General features: G+C 42.4%; 1 protein-coding gene across 29 annotated transcripts in view; it reads right to left on the bottom strand.

Annotated features, from left to right (window-relative positions):
- NFIA (nuclear factor I A) overlaps positions 1 to 12,178 on the bottom strand; it is a 500,144-nt gene that overhangs the window by 98,121 nt on the left and 389,845 nt on the right. For all 29 annotated transcript variants that reach the window (XM_069738134.1, XM_069738144.1, XM_069738151.1 and 26 more), the window contains 2 exons: positions 9,253 to 9,370; positions 8,927 to 9,054 (listed from right to left, as the gene is read on the bottom strand). In XM_069738134.1, coding sequence (XP_069594235.1) covers positions 8,927 to 9,054; positions 9,253 to 9,370 — 246 coding nt within the window. The remainder of the gene's footprint in view (positions 1 to 8,926; positions 9,055 to 9,252; positions 9,371 to 12,178) is intronic.

The raw sequence follows: 12,178 nt of genomic DNA, 5'->3' as shown, positions 1-12,178 counted from the left end.
TGGAACGGAGCACGGGGGGTGGAACGGAGCACGAGGGGGGGTGGATCGGAGTGCAGGGGGTGTGATTGGAGCACGGGGGGGTGATTGGAGCACGGGGGTGAGCGGACAAGAGCACGGGGGGAGCGGAGCACAGGACGGAGGGGAGCCGGAGCAGTGTACCGGACAGATCGGGGGGCTGGGGGGGCGATCGGTGGGGGCACATTAGTATTTCCAGCCATGGCCGATGATATTGCAGCATCGGCCATGGCTGGATTGTAATATTTCACCAGTTATAATAGGTGAAATATTACAAATCGCTCTGATTGGCTGTTGAAAGTGAAACTGCCAATCAGAGCGATCGTAGCCACGAGGGGGTGAAGCCACCCCCCCCCCTGGGCTAAACTTCCACTCCCCCTGTCCCTGCAGATCGGGTGAAATGGGAGTTAACCCTTTCACCCGATCTGCAGGGACGCGATCTTTCCATGACGCCACATAGGCGTCATGGGTCGGATTGGCACCGACTTTCATGACGCCTACGTGGCGTCATGGGTCGGGAAGGGGTTAATAAAAAGTCCATAATAGCAGCAAATATGATAGAATAAAAAAAAGATAACCAAAACTTATTAAATCCCCCTGACTTTCCAGAATCGATGCTCCGATGGTGTCCAACGAGCTTTCTTTGCTGTTGTGATGAGATCATTTGCATCCATGTGACTACTACAGCCAATCACTGGTATCCACATCAGTACGGGAACCAGTGATTAGTTGCAGCGGTCACGTGGATGTATCTTACATCATCATTGCAGCAAAGATCATCAAGGACCACCGCAGCATTGATGCTGAAGAGGCAGGGGATGGAAAAGGTGAGTATTCATATTTTTTTTATCCTATTCGCTGCAAAATTACACCCTAAGCGTTCTGGAAATGCCTTTCAAAATGGAATTTCTGAGGGGTCCTTTTTGACCCCGGCCACAGCTATCTGTGATTGGTAGGGACTTTAGGATAAGTTCAGATGACCTCTGGTGCAAATTGCGAACATGACTGTCCTCTTGTGCCTGCCCCCATAGTGAATGGACACAGCGGCTATCCATTGTGCACTAGTCTGGTCCGTAAGGGAAATTGCCCATGTCCACCAGCACAAAGGCTAATATAAGTCCACGTGCTGTCCGTGTGTGGCAGCAAATGGTCCCAATTCAACAGTCGTGTGAACATATCCTTACGGGTATATTACAAGCACCCAATCAATGCACAAAAAATGTACAATGTTCAGATCCCAATGTGACGTCAGACATTTCCTGCACTATCTCCGGTTGGGTCTCGGTGACCCCGTCCTGCAAGGCAGTGGGTGCAGGTAGGAGGAGGTATTGTATTGTGTGCGTACTTTCATTTCTTCCCAGGTCCTTATAACAAATGGGGTTTTCATAAACAGTTTCCATCTGTTTCTCCTTTGTATAAAATAAGGGCTTTGTTCCCTACAGGGCTGCAAGCTGTCACTTGGTCCACACGTCTGCGGAGCATGTGGTACCCGAGTGACAGGCCGTAGAGAAAGGTAAAGTTCTGCAGGTAATCCCAAACCTTTCCTTCCTGCGCTCTCCACACCCTCTTCATTTACACCGACCCCATTCTCAGCCGGCAGCCGCTATTTATTTGCCCAGGTGCGGCGTGCATGCTCGGTGAGGTCATGCCGAGATAGAATTACACAGCTGGGTTCACTTCAACATTCAAGGGCAATAGCCCCTCCGCGTTCTCGTCTCTCCACAATGTATATGTTGTGGTCTTCTCATAGCTCCCAATGTTAATGGGATAGGTGGCGAACGTCTGCAAGTGCATTAATGCCGGCACTGACGAGGATGGACAAGGTTTAGGATTGGCGGAGTCGTAGTGTTTATTTTTCAGCCATGAGTCACGCCACATCTGGACCCTATGAGGATACATGGAGCTGAACGAGAAGTATCCCATCACCCACATCAGACCTGGGATGTCAATTAGGGACGTTCTCTCCCCAAAATTCAGCAGTTTCAGATCTATCCTGCCCCCAATACGGGTATCAAGAGTCACAACCACACATGGCAACCAACGTTGTGCCAATTAAAGCTGCCGCCCAACTTCCAAAGATCCTGAATGGCATTGTTCTGTAAGTTTTGATAACTATTGTAATTCTGATGTTCTCAGGATAAGCAGAGCCAGATTGGAAATATTTTAATAATGACTGAACACTTAAACTGACACAGGAACAGCGGTGCTACAGTGCACCTGTATTTATACAAAGGAGAAAGTTCACATTCCCAGGCATCAAGCAATTATCTTAAAAAACGAGCGTTATTAATGGAAGTTTTCTGTTCCCTGAATGCAAGAAGTTATCTTAAAAATGGCGATTCGTCAAGTCTGGCGTTCTGTACACCAGTCTTGATGAAGAGTCCAGTCCATTATTCATTTGTCCACCGCGCTCTCCCAAAACCTTTCTGTTAAAGAGAACCTGTCACCTAAATTTGGAAGGACAGGTTTGCGGTCATATGGGCGGGGTTTTCGGGTGTTTGATTCACCCTTTCCTTACCCGCTGGCTGCATGCGGAAAGGGTGAATCAAACACCCGAAAACCCCGCCCATATGACCGCAAACCTGTCCCACCAAATTCAGGTGACAGGTTCCCTTTAAGCTTTACCCAATTATAAAAAAAAAAGTTTATGGAGCTGGCGAAACACCAAAAAATAACCATAAGTTGCACAAAAACTTTTGCAACACTTTTAAATAGTTTTACGCCGGATTCTGTAGCAAACGGTCTGATAAATCATAGCAAAAGTAGATTAGGAAGTTGCAGAACTTTTTAAATAAGCTTCTCCAACATCAGGCTGTGCGGTTTTTAAAAGGGGCTGTCCACTATTCTGACAACCCCATCTCTATTCCTATGTTGCCCCCTGGTTACATCCTCCAGATGCATGTATTGTCTGAAGGCAGGGAGAGTGTAGCCAGTACTGATTGGCTGCAGGGATCGTGTCACGTAACAATCAGCGCTGGCTTCGCTCTCATTGCCTTCCGACAAATCACAACCATTCGAAGGGATCATGTGATATAACAGTGTTATGTGATCGCCGGGAGAGCCAGTGCCGACACCGCTGGAACAGCGACGGCCCCGGAGGAAAGTATAAGGCTATGTGCACACGTATTCTGGTCCACTGCGGATTTACCACGGTTTTTCTGCGTTTTTTTCTGCGGATTTTACTGTGGTTTTACAACTGCGGTTTTTTATTGTAGCAGCTGTAAAACCGCTACGGAATCCGCAGAAAGAATTGACATGCTTGGAATGTAAACCGCTGCGTTTCCGGGCATTTTTTTCCGCAGCACGTGCACAGCGTTTTTTGTTTCCGATAGGTTTACACTGAACTGTAGACTCATGGGAAACCGCTGCGGATCCGCAGCGTGTGCACATACCCTGAGTGGCATTATTTTACAAGGGGGAAACATCAGCATTGAGATGGGGTTATCGAGTAGTGGACAATACCTTTAAGGGTATGTTCAATTTGTGCACCAGACAGTGTCAGGAAAAAAGTTTGTTGCATTTTATGTGGGGCGTTTTTGCAGAATTTTTATGTGCATTTTTCACCCACTCATTTGTATGGTGAAAAGCGCTGCAAAAACACTGAAAGAAATGACATGCTGCATCTGGAAAAAAAAAATCACCGGAGGGCTTATAAGACATGCAGAAAAAAAATTGCAGCGTGTTTAGGAGACTTTAGAAATCTCATTGATTTTACTGGTACTGAAGGACGTTACGGAAAATACTGCAAAAATGCCACGTGTGAGCATATCCTAAAGGGATTTGGGCGAAAACATACACACATGACAAGTAATAAATGTAAGATCTCTGGGACCCACAATTACGGGGTCTCAAAGCCCCTTGTATGAACAGAAGTGAGCATGTGAGACCACTGCTTCACTTCCATAGGATGGAGATTTCACGTGTTCGGTACAACATCACACAAACACCCACACAAGCTGGCACAGAATTATACAACGCCACCCTTGTCCACAGTTTTAAGTGGCATTGCAGTTCAGCACCAGTCACTTCAATGGAGCCGAGCTGCAATTCCAGACTCAGTCCATAGACAGGTGCGGCACTGCTTCTAGAAATAATGGGGCATGTCTTTATAATCCTATACTAACCCCGTGATCGTGGAAAATCTATTACCAAAATGCTAAGCTCTTCCCCCCATCCGAATCAGCATGAGAAAAAAAAAAATCACAGATCTGAGCTGCCCAATAGAATAACGCAGGTCCAAGTGCTATTTGAAGTTTTATCACATAGAATAACGCAGGTCCGAGTGCTGTCTGAAGTTTTATCACATAGAATAACACAGGTCCGAGTCCTATCCGAAGTTTTATCACATAGACTAACGCAGGTCCGAGTGCTATCTGAAGTTTTATCACATAGAATAACGCAGGTCTGAGTGCTTTGTGATAAAACTTCAGACAGCACTCGGACCTGCGTTATTCTATGTGATAAAACTTCGGATAGGACTCGGACCTGTGTTATTCTATGTGATAAAACTTCGGATAGGACTCGGACCTGTGTTATTCTATGTGATAAAACTTCAGACAGTACTCGGACCTGCATTATTCTATGTGATAAAACTTCGGATAGGACTCGGACCTGCGTTATTCTATGTGATAAAACTTCAGACAGCACTCGGACCTGTGTTATTCTATGTGATAAAACTTCAGAGCACTCGGCCTTGTTATATGCTCGTGTGAGCGAGTCCTAAGACAGGTACTACAAAGGTGCAATGCAAGGACTCATATTGTGAAGTTCATGATAACAATGCAAGACACAATATAACAACGCAGACACACAACGTTGATGAAAAACTGCAGCTAAAATGGTGTGTGAAAAGAAATCTGCAGATCTTTCCTCCCTATTTACCCATAAGACCCCATATGCCGAGTTAAAGTAGAAGAATGGCGCAGATAACTGAAAAAAAATTAAAAAAACAACCTCATTTTAAAGCAGGTTTTAAATATGTCATATTTTGCCTGCTGTAAATGCCGCTGTTCTCCTAAATCTGGCGATGTTTTTATTTTTTTCCTTCTCCTCTCCATTCATGAGATATGACCCCTTCTTCCTTGCACGCAAATCTAATCTTTTTATCCAACTGTGCTTGGTCCTAGTGTAGACGCCTGCAAAATGTCAATGCAACGCCCACTTGGCTAACAAGATTAGATTTATATATAGAAATGAGTGGGCCATATCTCAGGAACGGAGAGGCGCAGAAACAAAAGAAAAACAACGCCGGATTCAGGAAACCAGCGGCATTTACACAGGTAATTTTTTTTTACATATTTATGGCAAGTGACCGGTCTTCTTTAACACACACACAAAAAAAAAGGCAAAAATCTGTGATGTGGAAATCAATAGATGAATCACATGTGATATAATCATACACAGGAGTAGAATATATAGCATGTAACATACATAGGATTGTACTACAGTGACACTTGCAGCGTGCAAGGACAATACAATGATTTTTTTTTTTTCAAACAGAAAAAAACAAATAAAAAGCCAAGGCAATATATACGGGAATAATGGTCTACGTCCCATCGTACAGCCAAAAAATAATGAAAGGATAAGACAAGGCCATGTCTGTGCGCCTGTCTCACATCAGAGCCGTGTGCCGCTCGTTCATTCTTACCTGACATTTTTCTTATCCTCTTATGTGCCTCTTCCATATTCGATGTGAAATGCGTTGGGAACGCCGAAATAAAATAAACATGAGCCTTAAACCATAAATGGCGCGTCCACAGCAATGCATTCGCTGCGCTCACGTGTATCTACAGGGTGCGCACCCAAAAAACGACCTGAACTCCGGGTCACATGTGTATCTACAAGGCGCGCACCCAAAAAACGACCTGAACTCCGGGTCACATTTGTATCTACAGGGCGCGCACCCAAAAAACGACCTGAACTCCCGGGGCCTCATTCATCAAAACTATGAAAAAACAAAGGCTGACCAAGAGCAACCAATCAGATCTCAGCTTACATTATTTAAACTGCCATGGTAAAATTAAAGCTTCACTCTGATTGGTTGCTATGGGTAAAAGACATTTTGATAAAAGAGACCATTTATTGCCGATTATACACATTTAAGCACAATGCTCTCAAAGTTCAGCTCCCCAAGGCTAAACTGACTCATCCACCTCCTTGAAATCAGCCAAAGACATGGGACAGGTTAATTTAAACTGTCTTAATTAAGAATTGTCCTTACTGCCCCCATAGCTACCAATCACAATGCGGCTTTCATCTTGCCAGAGCTGTTTGAAAAATGAAAGCTGATCTCTGATTGGTTGCTAAGGGCAACAGAGATAGTCTTGATAAATGAGGCCTATACTGGGCTTCCAGACCCCACCGATTTACAAACGGTTCGAGTTTCTCCACAGACCGGTAGATCTGTGAACTAAAATCTACAGCTCGATAGATGTAGCAGAGCTGAACCAATCTGGGATCTGCCAAAGTCCATTACACCACAAATGGATTGAAAATGACACCAAAACGTGGCATTATTTGGCGCGACAGACAAGCTTCTGTGTGGAGCATCAAAATGCACCAAATTTAATAAAGACGGATCCAAGTTATTGCCACATGGTGGAAGTGCCGCATTTCTTGAGTGCTGCCCCCCGCCGTAAAAAAATTAGGCACAATTTGCACCAACTTAGTTCCATGTAATATTCCGCCCAATTTCCGTGCCTTCATCATTAGCGCTTTTTACCCTCTTTGATATCCAGACTACACTATACACCAAGTTTTCATCAGCGTCCATCAATCACTGCACAAACCCAAACCACGGGCAACAAAGCAGACGACTCTGGTGGTCATTTATGATGGCGCGGGCAGCACCGCGGATCCTGGCGCTGCCAATTCCTCTGCCATTTGTGAAGAGAAATGGGAAAATGTTACTTGGGAAATGTGTCGGGAGGATTGAAAGCATCAATGGGAAGGGTACGGAGGCAGAAATCACAAAAAAAGATAACAATTAATGTTTTTAAAAAATCATCCAACTGAAAGGGGTCTGTACTAGAGGGGGCTTTACTGAACCAGTTTTTGACTGGATGACAACCCTCAGGAGACACATTTTTCCCCTCTTCGCCTTCCAAAAGCCATAATTTAAAAAAAAAAAAAAAAAATGTTCCCATGCACACAGCAGTATGAGGGCTTGATTTTTTTGTTGGACAAGTTGTAGCTTTGAATTACACCGTTCACTTCACCATATAATGAGCGGAAAAAGGGGAGAAAAGCAAATCTACTATTTTTTGGGTAGTTTCCTTTAATAGCGTTGTGTTGGTTTTTTTTTTTTTTTTTGGGGGGGGGGGAGAAATGACCAAACAGCACAATTCCATGGGTCATTATGACTGCAAAAATACTAAATAAACTTATATGTTTATTTTTTTATTATTGTTTTTGGCCTAAAAAAATTCTAAACTTTGTAAAAAGAAAAAAAAATGGAGTTGTCACCATTATTGTTATTATTTATTATTATCGTCTGAGACATTACGGTATGCGAGACCCCTACTTGTTTAATTGTTTAGTTGATTGTTTGCGTTGCGAGCTGTAGCTGTTATTAGTACTATTTTGGGTTATATACCAGTGTGTTATGCAAGTTTTCATTGCTTTTTATCGCATTTTTGTGGGAGGTGCAGAGAGCAAAAAACAGCAATCGCGGTGTTTTCATTATATTTTTCTTTACGGCATTTACTTTATAGCCTAAATAACTTTATAATTTTATAGACTGAATATTTGCAGATGCAGCAATACTGAATATGCTTATATCTATATATATATTTACACACGCACTTTGCATTTTATTTTTACTCCCTATAGAGGACTTGAATCTGCAATCGTTTGATCACTTGTACTTTATATTGTGATACTTCAACATTGCAGTACATAGTGAAAAATCACAGATGGTGGTAACGGGGGCCTTTAGCAGACCGTGGCAACCTATCGGAATTCACGTCAAGTGGGGAAAGCGCTCGGCTTTGGAAGCGGCTACCCCTCTGTTCGTAATCTCTTAAGCAACCCTTTAACAATTGACAGCACCATCTAAGTTACTCGGTTGTTATCAAGGCTAGTTCTTCCTGTAGCATCTACTCTTTGATGCCATCGGTAAAACTAGTGGTTGACTGTACGTTAATTTATTTTGCAACGCGTTTCAAGCTGCAATTTGCATGCAGCACCCCAAAAAGGGAACCAGACAGACCAACTGTTCAAGAAAGCTTCAGGTGGTTGAATAGGGCAATCAGACGGCCTTGGAAGGAGCATCAGGAACTATGTTTTTAGTCAATAAAATGTAACTGCAATGCGTTTTAGAGCTTCATCAAGCGAAGTAAATCAATTTAAATGAACGTGGACCTAAATTAGAGCGTCCGAGAATTACTAGCTGGGTAAAAAAATTTAGACTCAGTGTCATAAAGAACATGAGGAACCAGTTGTTGACTACACATCCATATATAAGCAACGCGTTTTAGGTCAACCTTGGCCTCTTTATCAGACACAGCCAAAAAAACATACATAGTGTCAGAGTATACAAGAGTCTTATATCTTGCCCTTACTATATTGAGAGACCACCTCTTTGACCAGATTTATGGTCTCTGTATTATACGGATTGTGATATGGAATAAAGTGCCCCCAAAAAATTGAAAATGGATTCTGCAGTGTACCACGCATCGTAAATGACCACCAACAGCTTCTATAGACATTTTATCAACAATGGACGACATTCTCTCGTTGACCATGATGAAGGTAAATTAATATTATTATACATACATAAATCCATAATACCATAAAGAAGGTCACTCGATAAAAAAAGTATCACTGTCGGAGGATCAGACCTTGGTATTCCTTCATATTTGGACATTTCAGTCTGGCGGGAATATTACACCATAATATTGCATGTTATTACCTGGTTCCACGTCATGCCACCCGCTTGACTGACTGCCACTTCCTGGTGAACGCCCCTGGTTTGGGTAAAATGGCTCCTCATTAGGACTGTCCATCTCATCCTCTACAGATTTGAGGCGCTTCGTAGAACTTGCAGAGAGGAAGAAAAAGATGAATAAGGAAGACATAATCCACACAAAATTCATACGAAATATTCTATCTTCAATCATAAAGCCATTACATATTAATAAAAAAGCGCCACCTAGTGGAATAATCTGTATGAAAAAAAAAATGTAATAAATCAAAAGCATATTATGAATGTCTTGTAGCGGCACCACTTGTATTTACCTGGTAGAAGACGTGCTGGGCAACGATCTTCTCATTGCACCTGGGCTCATACTGTAGTATGAAGAACTGTCCAAATCTGAAATGGGGAAATTAGGACCCGTTCCTGCTGCTATGGGTGCTGCAACATAAGAAAAGAGAAAGACATTGAGCTGTGGAAAAAACACTTGGCTTTACAAACATCATCAAACTTAGAACATATAAGGAGATAACAAAAACACTGTGACAAAATTGTCATAACCTGGTATAAACATTAAAGAGAGATAAACCATACAAAAGGTCCAGTGCAATAAAGCATAAGAACATATATAGAAAAATGCACATAAAGAACCAAAGAAGTAATAAAATAATGTTTATTACAAAATATTAAAACAGTGTTAAAAAATGTACTAGAATCCAGAGCAGACGAAAGGGGTGAACAGACAAAGCACCAAACCAAACCACATCATAAAACTAATGTTACACTATGGAGGCAGGAAACCAAACCCAAACTAACTATAACTCCGGAATTAGTGACCTCTCCAAGGTTACATTTTTACATAAACTGAAGTGATGGACCCCATGCAAAAATTAGTAACAGATCTCTACACCTATTGTGGGGCCAATAGGTCTCCTCAAGCGTCAAGGTGATTGGGCTGCTACCTCTGCAACCTCTAGAGAGCAGTCCCTGGGTAGTAGGTCTATAACATAGTAACATAGTAACATAGTTAGTAAGGCCGAAAAAAAGACATTTGTCCATCCAGTTCAGCCTATATTCCATCATAATAAATACCCAGATCTACGTCCTTCTACAGAACCTAATAATTGTATGATACAATATTGTTCTGCTCCAGGAAGACATCCAGGCCTCTCTTGAACCCCTCGACTGAGTTCGCCATCACCACCTCCTCAGGCAAGCAATTCCAGATTCTCACTGCCCTAACAGTAAAGAATCCTCTTCTATGTTGGTGGAAAAACCTTCTCTCCTCCACACGCAAAGAATGCCCCCTTGTGCCCGTCACCTTCCTTGGTATAAACAGATCCTCAGCGAGATATTTGTATTGTCCCCTTATATACTTATACATGGTTATTAGATCGCCCCTCAGTCGTCTTTTTTCTAGACTAAATAATCCTAATTTCGCTAATCTATCTGGGTATTGTAGTTCTCCCATCCCCTTTATTAATTTTGTTGCCCTCCTTTGTACTCTCTCTAGTTCCATTATATCCTTCCTGAGCACCGGTGCCCAAAACTGGACACAGTACTCCATGTGCGGTCTAACTAGGGATTTGTACAGAGGCAGTATAATGCTCTCATCATGTGTATCCAGACCTCTTTTAATGCACCCCATGATCCTGTTTGCCTTGGCAGCTGCTGCCTGGCACTGGCTGCTCCAGGTAAGTTTATCATTAACTAGGATCCCCAAGACCTTCTCCCTGTCAGATTTACCCAGTGGTTTCCCGTTCAGTGTGTAATGGTGATATTGATTCCCTCTTCCCATGTGTATAACCTTACATTTATCATTGTTAAACCTCATCTGCCACCTTTCAGCCCAAGTTTCCAACTTATCCAGATCCATCTGTAGCAGAATACTATCTTCTCTTGTATTAACTGCTTTACATAGTTTTGTATCATCTGCAAATATCGATATTTTACTGTGTAAACCTTCTACCAGATCATTAATGAATATGTTGAAGAGAACAGGTCCCAATACTGACCCCTGCGGTACCCCACTGGTCACAGCGACCCAGTTAGAGACTATACCATTTATAACCACCCTCTGCTTTCTATCACTAAGCCAGTTACTAACCCATTTACACACATTTTCCCCCAGACCAAGCATTCTCATTTTGTGTACCAACCTCTTGTGCGGCACGGTATCAAACGCTTTGGAAAAATCGAGATATACCACGTCCAATGACTCACCGTGGTCCAGCCTATAGCTTACCTCTTCATAAAAACTGATTAGATTGGTTTGACAGGAGCGATTTCTCATAAACCCATGCTGATATGGAGTTAAACAGTTATTCTCATTGAGATAATCCAGAATAACATCCCTCAGAAACCCTTCAAATATTTTACCAACAATAGAGGTTAGACTTACTGGCCTATAATTTCCAGGTTCACTTTTAGAGCCCTTTTTGAATATTGGCACCACATTTGCTATGCGCCAGTCCTGCGGAACAGACCCTGTCGCTATAGAGTCACTAAAAATAAGAAATAATGGTTTATCTATTACATTACTTAGTTCTCTTAGTACTCGTGGGTGTATGCCATCCGGACCCGGAGATTTATCTATTTTAATCTTATTTAGCCGGTTTCGCACCTCTTCTTGGGTTAGATTGGTGACCCTTAATATAGGGTTTTCATTGTTTCTTGGGATTTCACCTAGCATTTCATTTTCCACCGTGAATACCGTGGAGAAGAAGGTGTTTAATATGTTAGCTTTTTCCTCGTCATCTACAACCATTCTTTCCTCACTATTTTTTTAAGGGGCCTACATTTTCAGTTTTTATTCTTTTACTATTGATATAGTTGAAGAACAGTTTGGGATTAGTTTTACTCTCCTTAGCAATGTGCTTCTCTGTTTCCTTTTTGGCAGCTTTAATTAGTTTTTTAGATAAAGTATTTTTCTCCCTATAGTTTTTTAGAGCTTCAATGGTGCCATCCTGCTTTAGTAGTGCAAATGCTTTCTTTTTACTGTTAATTGCCTGTCTTACTTCTTTGTTTAGCCACATTGGGTTTTTCCTATTTCTAGTCCTTTTATTCCCACAAGGTATAAACCGCTTACACTGCCTATACAGAGCTGTACCTGTGTAGTAGGGAGAAGACAGCTGTCACTGGGTACTAGGGCTGTAACAGAACTGCACATTTGTAGTAGGGCTAAGTGAACTGTTTCTGGGTAATGGGGCTCAGAGCTGTGCCAGATCTCAGAGTCCTAGATGGGCTGCT

Source organism: Ranitomeya imitator, chromosome 8, assembly GCF_032444005.1.
Source record: "Ranitomeya imitator isolate aRanImi1 chromosome 8, aRanImi1.pri, whole genome shotgun sequence".
NCBI lineage: Eukaryota > Metazoa > Chordata > Amphibia > Anura > Dendrobatidae > Ranitomeya > Ranitomeya imitator.
Note: the sequence above shows the minus strand (reverse complement) of the source record. Positions and strands in the feature narration are given on the sequence as shown.